General features: G+C 38.4%; 1 protein-coding gene across 10 annotated transcripts in view; it reads right to left on the bottom strand.

Moving 5' to 3' along the window:
- Positions 1 to 25,865, bottom strand: part of LOC112981701 (disks large homolog 1) — a 175,633-nt gene that overhangs the window by 105,129 nt on the left and 44,639 nt on the right. For 7 of the 10 annotated variants that reach the window (XM_064516828.1, XM_026097547.2, XM_026097548.2 and 4 more), the window contains exon 4: positions 10,949 to 11,113. In XM_064516828.1, the coding sequence (XP_064372898.1) occupies positions 10,949 to 11,113 (165 nt within the window). Of the gene's footprint in view, positions 1 to 10,948; positions 11,114 to 22,435; positions 22,755 to 25,865 lie in introns of those variants that run through there. The other 3 variants (XM_026097549.2, XM_026097552.2, XM_026097553.2) reach the window with 2 other exon arrangements.

Raw genomic sequence — 25,865 nt, 5'->3', positions numbered from 1 at the left:
GAGAAAAATCTAGGAAAAAAGATGACAAATCCAAGACTCATGGATAGAGAGGTGGCAGCTGAACTTGTGCCTGTGAACAGCTACTTCTAGAGGCAGGAAACACAATGAAAAGGCTCCGAGTATCTGAGGCAACTTTAAAAGGAGCTGAGGGCTTCCTTCATTCCCTCTATATGTTTGGCACCTTCAATTAAAAAATAAAACAGTAAAACTCAAAAAAATTAATCTGAAGAAAGAACTGTAGTTAAAAAATTAAGATTTCTAGATCAGTACACATACCTTCCTATGGCTTAATAAAATTTTAACCCTAATCTTTTAGTCTGAGCTAGTGAAGACCAAAAGATGCATCTGCATTCGCAGCAGGCATAAAACAGCACCTTTTGTTCTTCAACCACTTAAATAGGTGATATAGTAACCACTATGATTACTATACTTAAAAGATTAACTTCAAATATTTGGAATAAAGTCATTCTGATTTTGTACTTCAGCCAGTTTATATGATCAGCTTGCAAAAACAAGCTTAAACATGCCATAATACTATAATTTTATCTCAAAGATGGTACACTAACACATGAAACAAGTTTTCCTATGCATACCTTTACAAGTTGCAAGTATACCATGAGGTGAAAATGCACACCAAAAATCTTTGTATATACAATGGCAATTATATCTAAATTAATTTTTAAAGAGCCTGAAACATTCAAAAAAATACCTTACGTAATTTATATTAATATCCTGACAAAAAGTATCAGACAAAAATATATACTTTATACAGAAAATTCAAGAACAACATAAACACAGGCAAGAACTTACTTTTGGTGCCACTTTTCTTTTTTCTCTGCCTCTTAAAATAAAAGCTATGTCCACAGCTAAATTTAAATTCTCAAATACAGGGCTATACAACAATAACTTTCCACGCAGGAAAAGACACTCCAAAAATGTATATATATATTCACATTTTCCTTATAAACATTTCAGAAATCTATGTTTAATAAATATTTACTGGCATAAAAAATTTAAGTCTTGTTAACAAGGCTATTCAATATTTGGCCTCAACCATTCCAAGCCAAAGTCCTGGAGTGCACTACTCAAACTGGACCCTGAGGCAAAAGAAATCATTAACCCTTTCTGCTAAGTGGTAGAAAGCCTATCTCAGCATTTAATCAAGACACAGGACTGAAAAGATTGTCCCAGATCAAGCCCAATTTACACAGTCAATAAAGGCAAGTATTCTAGTTTCAAAACAAGTTTGCCAGCACAATTATTTTTCGAGAAAAATGTATTTCTAGCAGAAATATTGAACATAAAAGTTAACTGAAAAGCATTCACATTCTGCCTCAGATGACTTACCAAGCAGTGCAGACGGAAGTGCCTGGTCTTCCGTATGCTGTTCATGAATCTCCTGCCCATCTTTTTGGCACGCCAGACTGATACAAACATCCTATGTTTAATGCGAGTTTCTTTAGATTTTATTAACGCATCAAAATGAACCCAACTGCACTGAGAATTCAGGGGAAATGAAGAGTATAACCATTTGGTAAGATGACTTGATGTTGATTAGTGTATCTTAAGTTTCAACATTAGCATTAATCCACATTCCATCTGTTACCGTTTTTTTTTCCTCCTCTCCACTGATAAGAATTTGTTGAGCAGATCCATATTAAGAAAGGCCAGATTTGATCAACTACTGCTTAATATAAGATGCAGACTGACAGCTCTCCACATACTTGTATATTCCTCATTTATAGGAACTACAAAAGCAGTAACCTATCAAGAACTTGGGTGAGACATTTCAGTTAAAAATTGCAGAGCACCTCCTCCGAAGAGCATACACCAAAGATGAAGCTAGCCCAAAAATGAGTATTTGTGATACGTACAAAACTTCAAGTTGTTCTTTGCAATTTCCGCTCTTCTCCTATATAGCATCCTTAACTCCAGAGGACTGACTTCCTGCTGAAGATGAAGTCCTTTCTAAAACTTTATTACATTTAGGTAAAGATAATAGATTGCAACTTTCCTGCAGCCAACAAACACATGCCAACCAACATTCTGATTCCTAAATGGAAAGAGCATCTTCATGGGAATCTTGTCTACCTGCTCAGAGGGGAACAGGATTTAGGAAATACAAGTAGGAAAACATAGCAGGGCAGGTGTAAAGTTACAATCCCTTTGGCTGCTGGCCCATCTTGAATGTGCCTTTGTAGTTCCCCAAACCAAGGACAGCGACCATCAGTACACAAGGCTGTTCTGCTCTGCTCTCCTAACGAGCAGAGGTCTATTTTAACACCAACTATACAGACATTTGGGCAAGACTTTTTAGATGAGGGGAGAGAAAGAAGGGATGCTGTTAATCTTATTAGAACAAGATTCAGGTTCACAGAGGCAGATGGTTCTTTTGCATTAAAGGAAGCACATTGCACATGTACGTATACACACATATATGTGAGCAGTTATTTCCCACATAGATTAAGGGAAGGATTTAAATAAAGGCCCTTCTAGCTGAAGAGAAAGGGCAGAAGAGACAGGGAACGTGTGTTGTGATACGTTCTTGGCATACCCAGAAACCAAGAGGCTATCATTGGCTTAGGATTTCCAGCGTGAGAGGTTGAACGCAGCTCATTGTGTTTAGGGGCTATGAGAACACTATCATCTACTAAGTTATATTTCTGAATATAATAATCATTCCCTAGTGATTTTCATAGTTTTACTCACCATGACTTAAGTTTTATTGCCATCTGACTCAGCTCTTTCCCAAACTGAACAGACTGATAGATATTTCACCATACAGTAGCTGCTCCAGGTCTCTGACCACTCTTAATTCTTCTTGTATGAAGCACTTCTAACTTCACATACCTTCTGAGATAAGGAACTATGCACAGTCTTCAAGATGCAGGAACAGTGCAGATTTCTACAATCATACAATATCGCACTTTGTTCCCTATTGCATCTCCAGACTTTCCCTGTATTCCATTTGCCTTTGAGCACTCAGATGATTTTCCATTAATCTATTATAACCCTGAGCTCTCATTCCCCTGAGATGATGAAATGAGAACACAGTTTCTTCCAAGATCCTTCTGGTAACCTCTATCCATCATGATTACCAACTTTTTTCTCACCATTTACTTTCCCCTTTTTTTGTTCTTTTTTTAAAAAAAGAAAAGAACCATCAAGACTACTTCTCCTTATTCTGTGACAGCTTAATTTCTCTAAGAGCTTTTTTGAAGGATTCCATTATGTACACATGAGAAGACCCAGAATCTTGCATCAACAAGATTATTTGAGCATGTACGTAGAAATTGACTTGTGGGGCACAACTTCTCTACAAAGCTTACATTGCCTCCTCATCAGTACTTTATCCATGTATTTGCCTATTCTACTCTTTAGAATAGTTTCACCATGTTTTCCCAGTACAGAAATGAGACTAAGCCGTAGTTTTTCATCTCCCTTCTGGATTTTTTTTTTTTTTTTTTTAAAGAACAGATACCACCTTGACATTTCTTCCTGCAATACCACAGTCAATTTAAGCAGACTCTTATACAGCATTACAGCATTAATAAATAAGAATTTTCATATTCAAGTTCATTTAAAAACATTAAGTAGAAATACCATTAGATCCTGGAGATTTTTTTTACATTTATGTTCTAAAATTATATTTACTTCAAATCAATTTAAAATTAAACTACAGAGTTCTAAAACATGCTGGTCATTTCTTCCTTTTTGCTCTTAAAGTACTGTTACTGGCTCTCTGCATAAAACTGTGCCAGGGTAGGTTTCCTTCAGCTATATTTAATTCCAGCGGTGCTCTAACTGGATTTCTATCCATTTAGGATGTAAACAGGATTCATGCTTGCACCAGTTATTACACTATTTGCAGGAAGCAAACAAGGTGAGCAGTTCTAGTAAAAGCAGTCCACTTCCAGGCCTCATCTCTTCCGATCGAATAACGGCACAAATGCATGAGATGGCACCTGAGAGCACTATACTTCTTCCAGAACACTTGATCCAGCCTGAAAACGCCTGTCTATAGGGGTGTCAGGAAACAGGACCAGAGGCCAAATGAACTGTCCTAAAAAGTACAGTCTACTTTCAGCTACTATTCCAAAGATGTCTAAACACGTGAAAAAAGCAGGCATCCATTTGGTGGGCACAGGACACTCATTCCACAGAGTAAAACCACAGTGCACGCAGCCAACGGGACTGCTACACCAGGAAGACAGACTGCAGCATTCGTCACATCAGTTTGGATACCACTGATATATACAACTGGAAACCGAGTATTTAGAGTAGTGATTCCCAAAAGGTAGCATTTCAAACATTTCAAAGTATGAAACAAAAACAGGGGCTGCCATTTCTAAGCAAGAGGAAACAATAAGGCTAAAGACTGTTTCCTACCTAGCAAGGACAAAAATCACTGCACTAGGTCAAATGAGGCGCCCATCCAGCCTACCATCTCACACCAGCTAATACCATAAGCATAGAGTAATCCTCCCTCAATAAACCACCCCTGAGCCCAGAAATTTGTAGTTCAGCAACTTGTAGAGCGAATGGAGGTAGTTCTGTGTCCAATAACCCATGACAGTTGTTTTAAACTCTCTCCCAGCACATGCACACAATTCAGCACAGAAAAAGGAGAAGCTACCACTCTGCAGACTTGCCAGGGCTAACAGGGAAATGCAAGGGTCTTGCAGATATGAAAGCTAGTTGAAACAGTAAACTCTTTAGGGTTGCAAAGAAAAAAGGTGTAAAACAGAACAGAAGCTCATTTAACAAGCAGCTGTAGGGAGCACCTTGCTGGATCTGATTAGGAGATGATTTTGAGTAAGACTGTTATTCCTACGCAAAATGCACCTAAGTTTAAATTCTCCCACACCTGACACTGCTGGGTAAATGCAAAGATAAAGCGGAGGACACTGACACAGAGCAAAGCTGCAGGCCTATAGCTACTCAGCTCATTATCAGAGGAGTTTAGGACCTAGTACCAGATGTTTCCCCTAGGAAGAGGATTTCTGTAATTAAAGCTTCTGTAATTAAAATTTTGGAGCAAAACAGTCTTCTAGCTCAACAGGGGACAGTATTTCACCTTAGTTTGAAATACTTCACTATTCAAACATAGGAAAGCATCAACTCAGTTGCTTTTACTGCCAGAATATTATGAAGTCATAGTTTCTCTTTACTGAAATAAATATATAACCACAACAAAAAACTCCAACGCTGTGCTTTAAATGAGCAAGCAGCATTAGTCTACATGTTAGAGTCTAAAACACTTTAAAAAAATCTTTGTTATAGGAAGTAAGGATTTTTATTGTTTTATCTGAAGCCTAAGTACTCTGGCAGAATATAATGGTGCTCAAGAGAATAACTGGTCTTTGAATGAGATCAAGCACCTGCTTGGTAGCTGGTAATGAAAAAGGTCAATCATGGAGCTGCCTGCACTGCTCTATATTGCCTTTTCCCAGTAGCAGTCACTCGCACAATGATGATCATTTCTCTGAATATACACCTATCTGCTGAATCACAGAAGAGTGCAGTTGACTGTTTCATAATATGTACAGAGCCAACAATTACATAGTCACAACTTTAAAATGTTTGTATTCAAAATTAACCATGTCTCACAATTCCTGGAAGTAGCATACCATTTATGTTACTGCAGTGATGATTGTACAAGGCTATTCTAAAGATGCCAAATGTAGGATGTTTTAAGTTTCTTATGGCTGTGCTCTCCTATTCATTCACTCCTTAAAATTTTATTGTATATCATGAACAAATAATTTCTTATTAGCTTAATACAGTCAGTACAAATGCTCCAACCAGAATACATATGTTCAGCTGTTAATGTATGCTATCTGTGTAAGGAATAAACTGAATGCAAACGTTCTCCTCAGACCCTTTAAAGATTGGCATTATGGTGAAAAATTCAAGAGACACAGCTGTGAGAAAGATTTAATTGAAGAAAAGAGAACTAGAGGGAGTTCTCTGGACCAGCGAGCCCAGCTTACTGCTACTGCAGGCAACCACACCATACCATCATTTCTAAACTTACCAACTGCTTGGAAATTTCTCCAAGAAACAGGCTTGTGCAAATTTTGAACAGGAAACATAATGGAACTGTGATGACTATTGTAACATTAAGAGTTTATTAGAGAGCATCTTCACCTCACAGGATAAAGATTAACATTTATCACACTAGTCACGATGCACCTTTCCAGTACAAAATACAATAATTTAGTATTTTATATACCATTACATTTTTTCTTTAAAATGGAGCTTCTCTATCACAAGTGAAAGCACACATAATAGCCCCAAATAATAACACATAATATACAAACATAACATAGAAACACATAATAGCCCCAACCAGGCTCTAAACTTACTCAATATTGAATTGCCTCGCTACATCATAATACGGAGTAACAAAGCAACCTGTGCATAAAAGGGAAAATACTTTAAATGAAGTACACTGCAATTTAAGATAGATATTTTTCATCATATTACATCAGGGATTAGCATGACCTGTCACTTTAAAACAATGCAATAATATTTTCCTCCAAGCTTGTTACCTTGATAGGAAATTCCAACTTCCACTTTACAGTTAAGAGTTTATATGGTACCATATCTACAAAAGACTTTACTCAGTTGGAGCTATTTAATGAAAACAAATGCTAAATTGAAAGACATCGATCTGAAGGTATGACAGCAATTCAGTTAAATTCAGTTTTACAATTGGAGTGACAAATCCTTTTCTCGCACCACCATCTAGCGGTCAGTCCTGTTCACGCTGCATTGCTGGCCTTCACACTGAGGTCTATTCACCACAGTCCTATCTTGTCTCCTAGTAACTCAGGGCACCTTGTATTGTGATTGTGAGTTTCTACAAGAAATTTTGAGACCTCCCACTACAGAAAAGCTGCAGCTAGCAACCTGCCTGCCTGAAAACATTCTTCAAAGTGTTTGGAACAAAGCATCTATGAAGGATTTGAAGTTTCACTATTTTCACTCTCTGTTCATGATTCTCTCCCATTAAACATTCAAAAAGTCTTACTGGATGAAGAAGTGCTCCACATCACAATGTTAAATGGGGAACAGAGGGCAAGGGCTCTCCTAGGTCAGATTTACTTCTCTGATGCTTGAGGCATCCAAGTTACACAACTCTCACCCTCTGTCAAGAGGGTAAACCACCCTGAGTTACTATGGTTCTTAATCTAGAACATTCGATAAATAGTAACATAGTTATATGTTCATCCCCTAAAAATTAGGGATATGCATTTGTCATCTTAGTAACTGAAAGCTGCCCTTTGAAAATTGTGCAACAGTCCAAACACATTGCAAAAGCTGATTTAAGTCGTACGAAATTGGAATGCTTTTCTCCTAAGGACAAAATGCAGACTGGTAATAAAAGGCATCTCAGTTCTTCACCAAGTCCACCCGTATTCAGCATTATTGTTCTAGGCTGTAAGAGACTTCCGTAAGAAAATCAGAAAAGCTGATTCTGCTGCCCTCTGCAGCACTTCTAAGAAAGCTGCATACGATCATAAAACAGTGCTTGCATTTAACTGTATGTTCGTAAACCAGTAACAGTCTGTATCTGAAGTTTCGGATGCAGTGTTGCTATTTTACAAAACCATCTTCGCATTAAACACACACATTATTTCATTAGGGTAATGAACACTGTATTTTAGTAAGACTTTTTCATGCCCTCTATTAAACCTGGTTCTGTTATGGAAATTTGCTAGTGAATATAGCTAATCAAGATCTTGTCCATTAGCCAAGACCTGGTCCCTAGAAAAACAGTGCAACAAGCCATCCTACCAAATAAATTATGCAGAGCTCTCTTAATTCAGAGCTATTGTGGCTAAATATCTTCAACATATGCTATGCCAAAACTATGAACATCTCTTGCAGATTATTAAACCAAGACAACAACAGGACCACCTACGCTAAGCATGTTATAGGAATCCTCAGCGTCTCTGGCATGTTCAGGTCCAACTTCTAATTGCATTTATTCCAGTAACTTCAGCAAACTATTCCCAGAGTAGAAAAACTTTGTGAGCTGAAGGGCATTTTAGTCAGAAAGGTCCCATGAAAACTCCAAGAGACTATGAAACTATGCACTCAAACCTCGCTCCCAACCTCAAGGCCCCACTGACCCTATTTTTAGCAAAGTCATACATACAGAGATTAACTTCTCCAGGACAGAACCACAGCAGCAGCCAACCTTACGCCAGAATTCAAAGCTTCACAATACACTGGTGAACAACATCCACCTCGGTTTTCAGATGAGCAAAGCTCAAATTCCAGCTGTACTATATACTGCTTTGAAATAACTGAAGACAGCAGCCTCCTGAAAAAAAGCCCACTCAGTTGTGTGGCGTAAATGGTCATACAAGAGTTGCACAGTAATACTGCTCTCATACATATTCTTCCATACTAAGTGGGCGATTTCCTAGTCTTTATGCTTGAGAGAATGATAGTATTTTTATGCAGAGAATCAAGATCCACAGTATTTTTTAACATTTTAAAAGGCTTCACTGTATTTTGTAATTATAGTTAAATTCTACTTAACTAAGTTTCCAGTATAATTTAAAAGGGATATGCTGTTTCTTTCTTCTAGAACAGTGCTGCAGAGTTGTATACTCAACACATCCCAAGAAAACTAGTATTTTCAATTTGGAGATGATCACGTCCGAGTAGAGGGTTTCAGAGGACAATCACTCATTTATTTCTGCAGAACTGCCCTAGGTTTTCCATCAGTGTCTTTACCAGAGAGTTACAGGGGGTAGAAGCCACTTGACGGAAGTGGATAGTTAAGGGTCCCATATAAATGGTCTGGCCACGAGCCTTGCTTGCTTGTAAGAGTCTGCCTGGGAGCCTTAAACAGACAATCTTATCAAGCACAAAAGACCAATCCTACTATGGAACAGAGATAAGGAATAAAAGTCATCTTCCACAGAACATTAATATTACCAATATCATATCCTCGGCTCTATATTATGTAGTTAACTATTGGCAAAAATGATCCAAAATAGAAAGTCAAACACAGGAGCTACCTGAGTAGTTTGGTCTCCCTTAGACAAAGGCAGCTGGAAAGAAACCAAGGTAATTAAAGCCCTATCCCCTTTGCACAGTCTTATGTACCTTATACAGTGAAATAATGTCTACATCGCCCCAGTGGAAACAGATCTTCAATCTCGCATAACTTTTTTTTTTTTAATTTGTACTGGTTTCTGCACTGTGATGTGCATTATACTTGAACATTCATTACAAACAGTTTTATAGTTTACCTTTTTGCTCCCTTTATGCCTTCTGAGATGTAAGGTCAACTGTGCTAAGAATTAGGAAAAGCTTGTAAATAAGCAGTTTACCCCAAGTCCCCAAAATGCAGAGGTAAAGGGTTTTTTTGTTTGTTTGTTTTATTTCTAACAGTTGCACATACAAAATTGAATATACTACTTCTTGAATGCAATACACTGAGCAAATGAAATATAACAAGTGCGTCTATCTTCATAAGCAACACAAAGTTGAAATCCTAGTTACTCAAAATGAAAAGTCTGCTTGGTTTTTTTTACAAGACTCTGCAAGAAGCAAGTATAGCCCCCGCCCCCCGCTCCAGAAAGTTGTTTCATAAGGGCTTAAAGAATTCAGCTCTTGTCCTCTGTGCTTCCTTAAAGACCACAGAAGGTTCTCTTTTGCAATACTTATAAAGTTTAAAAAAAACAAACAAAAAACCCCAGGATGTTCAATACCAACATACATTTTTAACATCCTAGGAAAGCTGGAACAGAGATTACCAAACAACCATTCAGGACTTATAAATCAATTATAAAGAGCTAGTACCTTCAAAAAAAATTTTTCTTTATAATCAAGATCTTCTGAAAAATCTTACTAGGTTCAAAACAACCTTTTCTTAAAATACTGTGGCACTGTTCCATTGCACTGCCAATTTCGGTCACAAGGAATACTATCACACATCAACAACTCGTGCCAAAAATATCAAAACACAGACCTACCATGAACAAGGTTATCCTTCTAAAACCCAAACACTGATCAGTATCAAATCATTTCTCCACTTTTTCCTCAAAGCAAGCTAAACAGTTTCAGAAGTGTTACAGAAAAGACAATATTTAGTTTGGCACACTTAGTATATTTATAAAACAACCAAGCTACATTTCCTTACTAATTCAACAAACAAACTTCTCCTCTGTGGAAACCCAAACACGTTGATGAAGTCCCTCACATCTCAACTTTATGAAAGAGATCAGGTTCCAAATTTCACTGCAGAAAACCATCTGAAGCATCAGTACATGCTCCCCATTTCCAACAGCCCCTCAGAAGCACAGGCTCTGGACCCAGACGCAGGATTCAGGTGGTGGCCTCACACATGCTATGCAGAAGCACGTCGCAGCTCCTTCTCCCGCTCACTAGTGTTTGTTCATAGAACCCAGCATCAACAGACCAGCCTGCCACAGCCTCAGTAACCTCACACTCTGACCACTTGATTTTTAAATCTGTCCTGAAGTTTGTTTTTTAGGATACAGCCCAATATTCTGCTTGCTTTGTTCCTAAAAACATGTTTCACATGCAGCTCATTACATTTTTCCTATAGGTCCTTGAGTAAAATATTTACTAGAACCAAATTTGGAACTAATTATATGAGATCCTTCTAGAAACCCCAAAATGCAACAACAGTAACAGCAGTGCCCTATCATACCTGCATCCCAGACCTCTCCATTACCTAGATTCGTTATCCGAGTGCTTTATTGGGTGTGCCCTTCTAGTTAGAATACTGTATGGAACTAACTCAAAAGCCTTACCATCTGCAACATGAGTTTTACAAAGGAATCGTTCTGTAAAAATAGAAGTAGATATATCTGCTGGTAATTTCTTTCACAAAATTATGTTCCTAGAAAGTATATATCATACCACTTCACTGTCATAATAGATTAAAAACGCCTACCTTTACAGGTGAAATATGAGAATGAGAAACAAATCCATGTACATTCTCAATCTGGGACAGGTTCTTCTCCGATACGTGAACCAGCTCTGGACCTGTCACCTCATTGGTAATGTGCGGAGAGCTGTGCTCCTGCGGAGGTGTATCTTCATCCTGATAGCGGTATTTCTGAAGAAAACAATTACAGAAAAAGATCAGCCCTCCACAGAATTGTGAAAAGATTATCCAGGACACTTAGAGAAGATAAAAATAATAATCTTCTGCCTCAATGATTTCAAAGCAGTAAAATCTAGACATAAGTTAAAACTAGTATTTTCAGTTTAAAGACTGATCCCATCCAAAAAAAGTTTTACCCATTTTAGTTGCACCTAAAACTACCATAAAGCCATCACTTTTCTTTATGCAGTAGATGTCCCCAGCTCCCTTTTCTAGAAAACTTTTCCCTTTACTTGTCTTACAAACAGTGTAATGTAATAAATAACATAACATTTTATTGTTAAAAAAAGCTTAATAGTCAGCAGGAAGATGAAGAAAAACATCAAGTAAACTCAAACTATTTTCAATGATTTACATATATGCATACGCATGCCTTAGGTTTCAATTTTTGGTGTCCCTGCAATATTAGAATAAATACTTTGTCAAATAGGAAGGGCTACAAAATGCAACATAATTTGACATTTTATTTGCTTTGAAATAGTGACTTAAACATTACAAAAAAACCTGTCCAAACAAGACCTATTTACAAACAGACTAGAAGAGTACTGCTTACAGCACTTAACACATTCACATGGACATAAACATTACTCCCATTGTACAGACAGCAAAAGTAAACAGAGAAGGAAGCTACTCATTCAGAATTGGATTCTTAAGCTAGTTTTCTATTCAGTACATCATATTGCTTCAGTTTTAGTGCAAGCTTTAATACCGCAGTACTTGCACAGAACCATGTGCAGAGACTGCTTATTTCTCACTTCAGTTCCTAAGAGATCACAACTAGCTCTAACTTTAGTAATAAGTTAGCTTTAATATACATGTTTATCTTCTGAAAAAGAAATGACAACTCTCAGAATAGCAGAAACTCTCAGTGCCAACCAGTTATTTACAACTCTATCCTGCCTTTAAATAACAGCCTCAATAGTGTTTTCCCATGCTGATTCAGCAAGTCTGCCAAAGTGGTTTTTTTAAAATCACCTTGTCATCCAAAGTCTTTTTAAGTTTTTTTTTTTTTTTTTTTTTTTTTTTTTAAGTTTTTATATTGGGATGTCAACATACTAACTCACAACTGCTGATTTTATTATGAAATTATAAAATGTGGTTTTGCTGCTAGACAGGTTAGGCTTCCCCACCCTGGAAGCCCCCCCCCCCCCCCAAACATTACTCAGTCTTACTCATTTCCGTTCCATTTCAAAGACCAGAGACTATTCTTCATCCATCAGGGATGTGCCCCAATCTCTGTGCTGCATCTACACCTGCAGATCTCTGCTGATCGGTATTAACGAAGTCACTGGCACACATAATACTTGTCTATACTGTGAATTCCCTATTAACTGATCATCCAGCACCTGACAACTGCAAAGCAGGCATGGACTTGCATTATAAATCCATTTGTACATAAGCTTCACCCCAATTTTACCTTTCTAGTCTCAGCCAATTCTGAGGCATTTTAAGTAGTCATGCATACTCTTGCTAGTTAAAACTAAACCTGAAAGCTGAAATCATGTAACTTTTTTCCAGCATGGTTCACTGTGTCCGTAAGATACACCTCAACATTTTGTAGCCACATCTCACATTTACCTAATCCCTCTGGAGTATCACAGCAATGTTACTAGTTTACAGGGAAAGCATGCCATGTCATTTAGAAGGCTTTTCTGTGCCTTTAATGTATAAGGGTTTTAAAATTAGAAAAAGCTGTTTCCGTTACTAGTAAAGTATATTTAGGAAAAAAAGCATTTCTTGTTTCTCTAACAGAATTCTCAGATGTATGTACTATTGTTTTAGTCAACGACAGTTGTCATCTTCTTGATATATCATTTATACATAGTAATCCAGTAATCGCCAAATAGTAATCTGATTGTCTATATAATTCTCTATAATAATTGTCTTCATATAATGAAGTCTTGCAATATTACAAAGCTATAAAAACTGCAAGATTAAGTACAAAGAAACTGCTTGAAATGATTCATCAGTTACCAACTCCTGTAGATATTACCAATTTCATTTTTTTCACCCAGGAGCACTTGTTTTATAGAAGATCTGGGTTTTTTGTCTACATGACAGAAACGTAACTCCAAGTACAGTCAAATGGGACAGCTGAACTCATAACAGCAGGGTTAATATTACTGCCCCCAACCCCTTTCCCAAACTCTGGGGATGGCACCATATCCTCCCCCCCCCTTTTTTTTTTATTCTGGCCTTCAGTATAAATCAACAGAAAACTGCCCACTTTTTACCCCTCCTTTGCTGGATTAGATTTCTCCTGGATTACTGACCCCGATTCATGCTGAGATTTAACTAACACCAGAGCTAGTGCAAAAGAGGGAGGAAACAAGGATGGGATCTCCCTCTTCCGGGAGCAAGATACACAGCAGTGCGTCTCATCTTCTGTACCCTCATCATGTAGTATAGCTATAGCAATATATAGTTTTGCCAGCAAAGACGTGGTCCCATGGGACCCAAGCTGAAATGACACAACTGACTTCTGTCGAAAGAGGACAAATCTGTTCACTCGCTCCTTCCAGCCACCTCATCTGTCCAACCCAGGACTCCTCAGGGACAAGCTCCCTTGAGCACTTAAAGGAAGCTACTTGCTTCGTTGCATTTCTGTGACCCATTTTGCTTTAGCCAGTCCCAGCCTACCTTAACAGCACACCACCACCATCACACCCCCAAAAAACCCCAGGCCCCTACCCAAGCACACAAATGAGGTACTGATATTGAAGAAATAGAGCTTCTTTTAGCCAGTAACTGATGAGATGTCAGAAGTCATTAAGGTTATATCTCAATCTATTTTTGGAGATAAAAAAAGATCACACTGTTCCATTCAGTGCTCTTCTGTTGATGTATGAGGTCAAGCTTTAGATTTTGAGAGAGATTATGCTTCTGAAATGTTAGAAACACCAAGGCAGAAGCAGTACAAGCATTATCTCTATTAATATTGGTCACGCAAAGCAGCACTACAAGGCAGGAGAAATAATCCCCACAAGGAAAGTGAAAGTATTAAGACTTCTATTACTAAGCAACCTGAAAACACTTCCAGACCTCTACTTAACTGGATGGAAAAGGAGAGATGCTGAATGCTGACAGTTGTGAAAAACCGCGATGGTCACTCAAAAGAGTCTTAATTCTCCACATCCTCAACAGGCAGGCCTCTTGAGATGAGCCAGCCAAGCTAACAGCTCACTCCTGACAGAAGATACAGTCTCCTTTCCTTTCCCTGCACTAAAGAGACAGTAGATTGCTCAGCATTAGACTTTTCCCAATTATCTATTTTCATCTATTTTCTGAGAGAGTACTAAAAGTATTTGACTTATTTTTAACCTTTAAAAAAAAAAGAATGACATTAGCTGTCACAGCAATGATGTTCAACATCAGAAACAGAAGAGAATTAAAGGACAGTGTTAGCCAAAACCACAAGTGAACATTTCCAATATCATACTACTTGTGACCTGAAAATTAGAAAACAAACATTAGAGCTATGAGAAGCACAGAAAATGTCTTAAAACAGAGGAAGTAGGAATTGTACTATTTTAAAGGAGCCTGCTCAGCTGCTGAAGGCAGCGTTTGGCCATCTCCCTTTCCACAAGGGAGACTGGACTTGTGATCCAGGATGTCCCTGACAGACCTCAAACTTAAATTTGACAATGAAATAGAGGAAGATGGGATCTGAAAGTGTATTAAGTTCACAATTCAGACCTGATAAGATCCTGTGAAGAACTAAAAGTGGCATTCAGGTTAAAAACCACCCACACAGACACACACCCCCTGGTCACAGTGCACTCAAGACAAACTTTTACAGAATTGTGAATATTTTTAGGCTAAGCACAGAGAACTCGCTTGATTTTTTCTGAAAGCAGATACATACATTAAAAACAATTATTTGGACACTGCCAAGTGTAATTAAAGAGTCTCTAGATCTATTTGAGAAACATTTGTTTACTAAGATTCATCCACTGTATTAGTGCTTAAGAGAATAGAGTATGTATTAAGTTTTACTGGGTCAGTGTGTCATAATTTAGATTAAGAACTAAAGAAAAAAATACTGTAGTGAAGGATTATCTTTCATAGGAGGCACTGATGAGGGCTATGAGCTTCTCGAAAGAAAAAACCCAGCATCTTAAATGTGAAATTCTAATTGGGTTCTGATGCACTAGTCAAGATCAGAAAATATCTCCTAAATGATAGTAAGGTCACCTTGAAACTGCTCAAGAGTTTCAGAATTCATGTTTAAAATACACTAACCAATGTTTAAAATATACTGACCAAATACATACATGATAGTGTTTCAAAGTGCAAACAGTAGACGAGGACATGAGATGAGCAGAAATGTAACACTCACAGTACTACTTATTCTGAAAGATATCAAACTGTCCTTGTCCTCTGCATATATTACATAATACATATACAACATACTATACATACATGCATGGAAGTGCTTCAGCTTCAAGGCACATCAGTATACCTGGTAAGAGAGAGTTCTCCATAGGAGGGGAAGTATTTTGTACTTCATTACTGTACAGCATCACCTCCGACAGCTACCTGTTGACTGAGGCAGAGCACTCAAGTGACCTGGCACAGGTAGGCAGCCATCATCCAAAACTGCCCGTCCCTTAAACAAGGATTCAGTCAATTATTTCAGTCATGCCAAGTTAATTCTGCTGCCACGTATGATTCAAAAGCCCATGTTGTTTACACCAAGTTTCATTGCCTCAGACCAACTTCACAGGCATCCAAAGATGCAGTTTCACAGTACAGCCGAACTGACCCAGAGGGCAGCTACCGTCCACAGGAGCAGACCCCACTGGATCTCTGCTGCCCCACCTGCACAACTGTCTGCTTGCCCCTTGGCTCCTGGCACACATTGACTCCATGGTGAGCTAGTTCAGGGAGCTAATCCAGCACAACATTGAATTCAGCAGTATTAATTTTCTGCTGTTTTAATGCCCTCAAGTGGCTCACAGCAAGATGAGACACGAGCAGTGCTGGCACAACAGGAAGAAAGGGAGGAAGAGAGTAGACCAAACCATACGAGAGGGGCTAGCAGGAGACCATTTCTCTGCTTACAAATAAAGTAGTCAAGTCCTGGACACAACTCTGCTTCCGAGCAGACCCTGGTTTAGAAGGGCCAGCCGAGGACTGCACAACACAAAGCAGAGAACAAAGGAAGAATAGAGACAGATGTGCCGAAGCAGCACTGGAGCCGCACACAACCTACCTCAGCTGCACAGCTGGGAAGTTTTCCAGCACTCCTTAAATAGCAGCCAAGCAATTTAACTGTTTTTAAGCAGCTTTACAGACTACTCTAATTAATAATCATAATTTAAAGTGCAAACCCATCAAGTGCTAAGCATTTGTCACATACCTCTGACAGATACTGCCCTAAAGGATTCAGCTGCAGGTTTACAGGTGTGTCAAGATGAAGTCAAATCATTTCTCTTCTGATGCAACACAGTTAACAGGATTTCTTCCAGAAATCACCTAGGCAAGTGCTAGATTACACCCCCAACGAGTTTTAAACCAGTCACTGAATACTATGGACGACATTATTTACTGGTGATAACTACAGAAAAATCTATTTTAATAAAACCATGCTAATTTACATAAGAGAACACTGCCCAAACCTCATCACAGGGATACCCAGTCATTGTGTTAACTGTTCAGGCCCACAGCCTCAACAGCTGCTTAAGTTCACAAGCCCAGCAGTTAAACAACAGTAAAAATGAACAAAGTATCTGCGACATAATATGGAGGACAAATACAAAAAGATTTTGCTGAAATTTTATAGCAACACTTTTCAACACACAAGTGACACCCATTCACGTAGGAAAAACATGAAACAGCTTTAGTAACTCATTCGAACAAAGATCTAGATTTAGTCTGTCTGAGCTCATGTATATATTTTAGATGGAAGATATTTCAAAACACACACAGATTAGTACATAATCTACCCTCTGGAGACAATTAAGTTGTGGTGTTAGATTTTTAGCAAGTTCCACTAACGAGGCATCTCACTGAGACAGAACCAGAAGGAAGTCAAGCGATTATGGAACTCCCTTACAGCCCCATGCCTTAAACCGACGACACAGACCCACATCAGCATGTAATTCTGTTACTTTAAAGATTCAGGTCATACAGAATGTCATGTTCACAGAGGAAAAAAACCAAATCAGTCAGGCAAGCGTGTCCTTAGCTACCTGATGATACCATAACACAATGAAAGACAGCAGTAACTACAGCTCTCTTCTGGGTGGGATGTGTATTGAAATCCAGTTCATGTTAGAAGCACACATCAATCCAATGTCTTACATGAAAAGAAATTCGGGAGCATAATGTTCTGTACACAAAAAAAAAAGTTTTAAGACAGTTTTAATATCTGAATGAGGGTGAAAGAGTGCTTAAAACCCAAATCATAATTTGGCCTTCTTTCCTGTACCCTCTCCCCTCCTCCTCCAGGTTTTAATGTTCCCAAACCATGCAACAATAAGATAAGAAAAATTATAAACCAAAGTTAAGAAAACATGCAGCCTGAATTGCATAGCCTGTCTCTATGCTTTTGCTTTCTCCGTACAAGTCAAGCCCATACTTTGAAAAAGGGTAAGAACAAAGCAAAGACATCAACAAGTAGAGATAAACACCTGAACTTGATAACTAAATAGAAGCTCACAGTGCCAGATTCTCTCTGATGCAGTAAGGACAGACAGCATGATAAAACAACGTGGTTTTAGACCACTAGCATATGCCTCTCCAAATTTAAATACTTGTCCTCGTTCTCTCACCGATCCAGTTTAGAAGTTAAACTAAATCTGAAAGGGTCCTTCAAGAGATCTTTCCAGCAATTGAAGCTGTTAGGAAACACTGCTTTGCATTCAACAGCTCAGCTCCTGTATAAAAGGGCTGGGAAGCAATATTTTAAAAGCAAGTATAGAAATCTAAATATCTACAATTCTTCTCACAAAGTACATTGTCTCCCCAAAAAACAACCTTTGCTACTTGGACTTCCAGACACTGTTTGTCAGAAAATAAGCTCCAATAATTGACACAAAAGCAACAGTAAAGTCAAATTTCACACAATCTTGCTGAAGCAAAATTTCTAATGCAACCAAAGTAATATGTTAAGCTGTTGATGTATTCTGTATGAGTCTTCACAACAGTCTAGTGGAAGTGCTAAATCAGAAACAAGTAAAGTGCCCAGGAAGACACAACATCTTCCTCATTGAGGAAAACAATAGGACATAAAACAAGAAGTACATTCCAGCCAAGCATTCTCCTGTATACAACTCAGATCTATTTAAAGATGCAACTATGAAGTACTGTCACACTAATATAGTCTGTAAGTACAGAGACCAGAACCAAATACAGAAGTACTATTTTCACGTACTTGATCAAGCACAGAACCAAAGTGTTATTTCCACATCTGCTGATGCAAATTTGCATCCTCTCACATTCTCATTTCATGGTAAGTGCTCAACAGCAAAATCTCTGGTATCATGCTCACAACTAAATACAAGTCATTGATATTCTCCTAGGTAACTGAATAAAGAGTAAAGAGTGGAGAAAAAAAAAAAATACTCAACAGGAAGGTACTTTTGGCTTAATATTTTTTAAAAGGCTCCTGAAGAAAACTAACACAGATGAAGGCATTTTATACCGATAAGCCTGCAAGTAGATTGATGTGACAGTGTCACATTAATGAAAGTGAAATAAAATGGGAAACATACACATTGTCAGACGGCAGGGAATTCCAGCTATGAGTGTTTTTCTCCTTTTTCCAGAAACATTTGCCTGCAGGTCAAGGCATTCTCAAAATTCAAAGTCCTTAAAAGAGTGCTTTCATGTCTATATTTTCTAAGGCATCTTTCTATGGCATCTTAGCCACACTATAAAATTTATACTCTGAAATGTCCATAATGTAATCAGTACAGCGAAATCCATCAGAAATTATTTTCAGAAGGACTAGCCTACCTTTCATCCTATGAAACCCACCAGATTTCACTGCCAAGCCTAACAAACTCACTGGCTCAGTGCTGAATTCTTCTAAAAACTGCACCTTATAGACACAGCATGGAAAAGTCTGTTTTTGCGAGATGCTGGTTTGTTCCTTATTTCCTATGTGTTCTTAAGATGTCCATCACAAGTGACTTTATTAAGGGGTGGGGTGTTGAAGATCAGATTTTACATTTTAATACCACATCAGTATATTCATACATAGGAATTTTTTGCATTCACCCATTAACATTCCTCCCCCCTCTTTCCCCCCCCCCCTCAAATGAAGAACTTTTTCAGCTACTGTAGAGTGGAAGTTTACTCCACAATTGTTAAAACTGGGTAGATTATGAAAAACAAATGAAGTCTAGTTACAAGTAAGCAACAATTCACATTGAAAGGCGAGAAGTCTGTGGTTAACACAAGAGAGACTTAAGTGATGTAAGAAAAGGAGATACATGTTCAAGTATTTTCAGAACTTCTTGACTTACCACAGAATAGGACATTCGGTATTACAGTTTAAGCCTCAATACATGACAAACTAATGACTTGAAATATTAGATCAGAAATTAAAGAAAGTTGGGTTTTATTCCTTTAACACAAGTCCAGTACTTTGAGTAACCCCTTTTATCCTCAAAGAGCTCTAAATTTTTTTTTAATAAGTAAACAACGATCTCCAAAATAAGAACAACACATTTGAACAACAGACATGGGAAGCAGCCTTTAACAGCTGGAATTCTTTTCTCCTTTGAAGACTTCAGTTTATTGCACCTTGAATAAAACTGCATATAACATGCTAATTCGGTCACAGTGTTCCACCATGATACATACAGATGCACAGCTGGTGTCAAATGTAGGCATCTCGGCAATGCTTCATTTCATGGACATCCCAAAGTGATATCATAATTTAAAATAAGTACAAATAACACAAACACCAGAAATATTTGTAGTATTAATTGTGTATTAATATCCTGCTCTGGAATGCCAAGGAGCAAGACATGTGAAATGGAGCTGCCTAATTGTCAATGTTCTTTTCACATGGTCAAAAAAATAAATGAAAATGGAGAATAATGTATTCATAAAATAATCTGCATGAGATCAGGGGTTTTTCTTCCTGTATGTGAAGGACTGAACAGCTTATTCTCCATTACTGTTCCATACATGCAGCTGTTCAACATATGCTGTCATTGAGATACTGACCCTTCAGTTTTTCAGTAAGTTACAGCATTCAAAAACATGATCTCAAAAATAATGGTATACTTTATATTTAATGCAGCACAACCTTGCAACTTTTCTTCTGAATAAAGAAAAAAATGTCCAAAAATATCTCTGTATTACCAGCAGTTCAGAATTATTTAAACCTAAAACTGAAGTTCATTTGGGATTTGCATACTATGAAGTACCCACACTAAGTTACCAGTTATACATTTTTATTTGGATAGAATAAAACCCCCACACTTAAAATAGTCAGAGAACTAATTAAATGCCATTAAAAAATTAATTGCACTTGAGGTACCATTTCTCTGCGAGATTCGCTTCTGTGTCTAGTATTCTATACCCAAATGACATCATGAAAAATCCACAAGAAGTCTGCTGGGGGTGTTTGCCCTCCAGCATTTCACCTCCTCCTGTTTACAAGAGCCCCCTCTGCAAGCAAAACCAGGCCGGTGCTGCCAGCAAGGCCCCGTGGGCTCGGCGGCCGCCACAGTGCTCCCCACCCGGGGCCGCTCTCCCACGCGTCCCGCGCCGCCCGGCACGCTGGGGCTCACCCCAGAAGGGCAGCGCACCACAGATGGTGTCGCTTTAAGAGGCTGCACCCAAGTTTCTGAAGTACTCCGAATTGTAGCAAAGTTAGAAATCATTAATACACTTAGATATCAAAAGAGCCACTGATGTGCAAGTGTAGTAACAAATGCAACCATTGGTCATATCTGACACAAAATGACTGAAGTGCAGTTTCTGGATATTTTTGGCTTGCTGTTAATGCAAAAAATGTCTCTTATCTGCAGTACAAATTACCAAATTAAAATCATAACAGCATTTTCATCCTTACTTCATATGGCTTTTCTCCCCAAGTTTAAGTTTTAAACATGAGAATGTGTTCCAAGTAAGAAAAGGATCTGCAGTTCTACAAAAGAATTTAAAAAAAAACCCTAATTTTATAGTAAAGAGTTTCCAGTTTGCCTCAGTAAATACACGTGTTTACAATTAAAAATGCTCTGAACACTGGAAGGGTAAGTAGGTGCAAAAGCAAGCAAATGACTGCCTACTGGAAGTGAAGCATTCAGCTTTAGATTTCACAATAAATCACACTATCAAAAGATGCACAAAAATTCAGACTCTTCCCTCTCAAACTAGGTAACATTTATGCAATATCAACAAGATTGTGCTTTATATATACATACATAAACCACAATATATATTGTGATTTACATATATAAAAATATATTCTCATGGGTATACACTTTTTTTTTTACATTTGTGTGTGTGTATATATATATATATGTATATATATATATAATGTGCACACATACATACACACAAAATTGTTCACAATTCAACACAAACTTTTTTGCTAAAAATGAACGCCGGCTTGTATGCAAAGTAACTTTTGGAGACAACGATTTCTGAATCTCAGTCTCAAAGTAACTTTACACACACAGCAATCAATTTTAAAGAGGCTTTCCAGTAGTTGGTGTTCCCAACGTACCCTTCAGATTATGTGCTAATTTTACTGAAAAAAGCACTTTTGACATGACACAATATATTCCATTTACTATTCTAAAACATACGTAATTTGATAATTTTATTACTCTAAAACCCAGACAGCTGATTTAGTCCTGAGATGACTAAAAGCCCGAGGGCACCGTTAAACCCAAACCTGCCACTAACAATTGCTTCTATCAATATGATGTCAGAAGGCATTTCCAGCCCTGCATCTCAGGGCAAGTCTCCTGTGTATTTAATTCTTCACAGCCGAAGAAAATAAAAGCCGACTGCAATAAACTGATTACGTGATGATTAATGCTGATTAATGGAGAATGACGACATTTTACATGCGGCATTCTGTAAATTCAAAACGTTGTTCAAAGGGATCTTTAAACAGCAGGCATGCTAATTCAGTACTTCTGTCACAATCGCCAAGAGCCCTGACAATCAGCTAATGCATGGAACAAAATACATGCTATTTAATCTGAAATTTAAGGTACAGTTACATTAGACATAATGACAGTCGTTAATATCCTATTAAACTCCATTTATATTTCCAGGAAAGTCCTTTTATAGACCCACCTTACATCCAAACATTAAAGACAGTGTGTTGTTGGTACATGCTACTTTACAGTGGCATAGCATCGGAGAAAAACAATCCAAGTTTTTTATGCTAGGTGACATCTTTTCAGACCCTGGGCACTTCAATCGATCCGTGATTGAGATTCCAGAAAAATGCCTCTGTAAACGCTGCTTGCTGCCTGTCTTTAACATTTAATCTAGGTCCATGGTGTTCAAAAATAAGCTTTTATATAAATAGGTTGAATCCTTCAGGGAAAAAAAGCTTCCCATTAGAAACCTGCTCGTGAAAAAGCAAGCGCAGAAACCCCCGTGTCCATAAAAAAAAACCGAGTCAGCTTTATATGGAGCGATGCGAGGATCAGCGGGAGGCGACAGCCGCGCGGCGGCCCCAGCCGGGGCGGGCTCCTTCCGCCGGCGCCGAGGCGGCGGCCCCGCGGCAGCTCCACCTGCTGCGGCGCGGCGTGGCTGCGGCGGGGAGGGGCGCGGGGCCGCAGCGAGGCCCCCGCGGCCGCGGAGCCGCCGCTGCCGCCACCGGCCTTTCGCAGTGCGCCAGCGGGCGCGGGGAGCCCGCGAGGCGGCGGGAAGGGGCTGCCGCCCGGCGGGGAACGTGCTGAGCGGCCCTCGGCGGCGGCTCCCTGCGGGGAGGAGCGGCAGCCCCGCAATGAATAGCCGTGGGCTCTTTAAGCCCGTTTTCAAACATGAAAAATGCATGGTTATCTGGCACAGGTTAAAAAAGGCTTTTCAACTGCCCAATAAAACTGCTCGTGGTCTACCGAAGTGAGAAAGACATCGCTGCAGAAATGCATGAATTTTCCCCAATTCCAGCAGACTGAAATGAGAAGCTGCAGTTCCCCCCCACACCCCGGTCTATAGGAAAGCACGAATAATCTGGCCTACACACCGGCGTGGTTAGGAGGAGCTCTTGCTTAAGTGCCTCATTTCAAGCAACTGTGTGTTACAGATCAAGACAGTTTGAAGAAAAGAGAAAAAAGCTTTTTTCCTTAGAACTGAAGTAAATATAGTCACTGTCTCAAAGATTTTTCTGCGTTATATGCTAACAAGTCTTTAAGATACTAAATTCTTTAAAAAAAATGTTTTGATCAGGCCCTATTATAAGGATACAAACTTTACTGTTTTTAAGAGGTCCCTGCAGCAAAAATAGGGATTTTAATACCTTTATACATTTTAGCATATCACATTACAGGATTTGATCAAACACATATCCTTCCGTGATTTGTTTTTGTACCATAAGCTAACAAACCTTTCAGTGGATTATCACCCCATCACATCCATTTCTTAATTATATTCAATGGCATTAAAAAAAAAAGCAGCATTTAAGACTCTTAGCAAGACTATTCTCTGAATCTCCCTCTTCTCTTAAAAATGCCTGCTCACTTAAGGTGATACCTCTAGCAGCCTGCTCTCCCTTTTACTTCATTTGGTTAACCTGATAAGCCCCTCTGAGGTAGAAAGTTTAATGTAGTGTACATTTAATGTAGCGTAGAAGTGACATGCACATGTACAGCACCAGCATCGGGTAGCTTCATAAATTATACTAGTTGTCTTTATATAAATGTGCAGATTGAGGAAGCCAAAACTAAGGCAAGATGTCGGGGGGGGGGGGGGGGGGAAGAATATAGCTCAGCCCACAGTAAACCTCAAAATAAACTTCATTTGCATGAAGACCTCTTTCTTGGTAGAAGATCCAGAGACTAGAGAGGACAGCAGCATTTCCATACTAATAAGCATAGTTTTCTTTCTGCTGTATGCCATGACTTACGCTTTCTCACCAAATAGCCTTAGACCCGGCTTGCTACAGTAGGTCATCATCTGCATGCAAGCACAGCAGGAGGGGCAGGACCAAAAATCACAAATGTTCAGCTTAAACATCATGGAAACAGAAACAAAGATGACAGAGATAACACTGTGGGGTGGAGGGAAGATGGACACTGCCCAAGTTTAGCCACAGTAGGTTAAGTTTTACCTGCAGGTACATTCAAATTGAAAGATAGTCAAACGTGTAATAAAATGATGAGGAATCTTACAAGAAAAATAGATTTTTCTGCCACTGGATGGGGTTACATTATACAGGCTTTTGTGTGAAGAAACAGGACAGCAGAGAACTAAACACATACTCAAATACCACTCAAAAATGGAACGAAGTCACAGAAGGGAAAGACACAGCCACAGACCATTGCCTACTCCCCCAAGAACACAGGGATGCTCCTGTCCCACAAAACACCTTTTTTTTACACACCACAGGTCAACAACACAGCTTGTTTCCATAACTCTGATCACACGGTAATAATGCAGCTTCTTACAAAAAAAAAAAAAAAAAAGTCAAGTACATGCCAATTTCATGACAACAAATAAAGGCAAAGAGCCAAAAGCAGTTTGTGAATGCTGCAGAAATAGCTCTCTGCGATACAGAAAGTAGAAGCTCTGATGTGCCACAGGCACAGAAGAATCAGTAAGAGGAAAATACGGTGCAGGCATCTACAAAGGATTTCTTCAGTAAGATACAAAACAGAAGAGAAAGCTCAAGCAACTTCAGGCAATTACATCTACATTGTTGATGAAGACTACATAAAACATCCCAATCTTTCAGCCATATATTTGCAGCTGTAAACAAATAAAACGGTTACACTGCAAAATTGTCCCAACCTTTATACAAAGACAGAACTTAAGAGTATCACATCTCACCATGCACATGCTTAGAAATACAGCATTTAAGCTTGGCAAATTAAAATATATTCCTATATAGTTCACTGACTAAATCTAGAGATTTAACTGTAATGACAATTTCACTTTTTCAAAGGAATTATTTGTACTCATTGAAGGCTTTTATTTTAAATATGAGCAAATAATGTTCTCAACTGCATATTTCAAGAAGCTGTGTGTATCACGCAGAGGAAAACACATCTACTCAGAATATTTGGGACTCTACTTCAGAGTTCTAAAGAGACACATTCATATTTATTTTTTGAACCATTGCTCCAATTCAAATTGAAGGTTGAGTTAATGTTTTAAAATACAAAAAGCAAGGAACATTATCTACAGAAAAATATTTACATTTCACATCTTAAGCAGTGAAAATGTGAAAAATTTAGCAAAAGTTTGAACCATTCTTGGCCAGCTTTTTACTCTAGGTATTATGAGGTCTGGCAGAATGGGTCTCCTCCTGCAAAAAAATGGGCTTCTAGGAAAAAGCAGTCTTTTCACTATTCAGATCTAGTCTTCCTTAGAGTGAAAATAATGGTACCATTAAAGTTACTGTTAAACAAGCAACATACAACTTTTAAAAGATATATCAAACACTGTATACCCATTGAGAAAGCTATAAACTACAGAGAAACTTCAAGCCCTTAAAGAAGTTTTATCTCCAAACTAAGTTTTGTTGGCTCAGATTTTTACCACAAATTCACCCAGT

Source organism: Dromaius novaehollandiae, chromosome 9 (genome assembly GCF_036370855.1).
Source record: "Dromaius novaehollandiae isolate bDroNov1 chromosome 9, bDroNov1.hap1, whole genome shotgun sequence".
NCBI classification, from domain to species: domain Eukaryota; kingdom Metazoa; phylum Chordata; class Aves; order Casuariiformes; family Dromaiidae; genus Dromaius; species Dromaius novaehollandiae.
The sequence above is the reverse complement of the archived record's forward strand: the minus strand, read 5'-3'. Positions and strand labels throughout refer to the sequence as shown.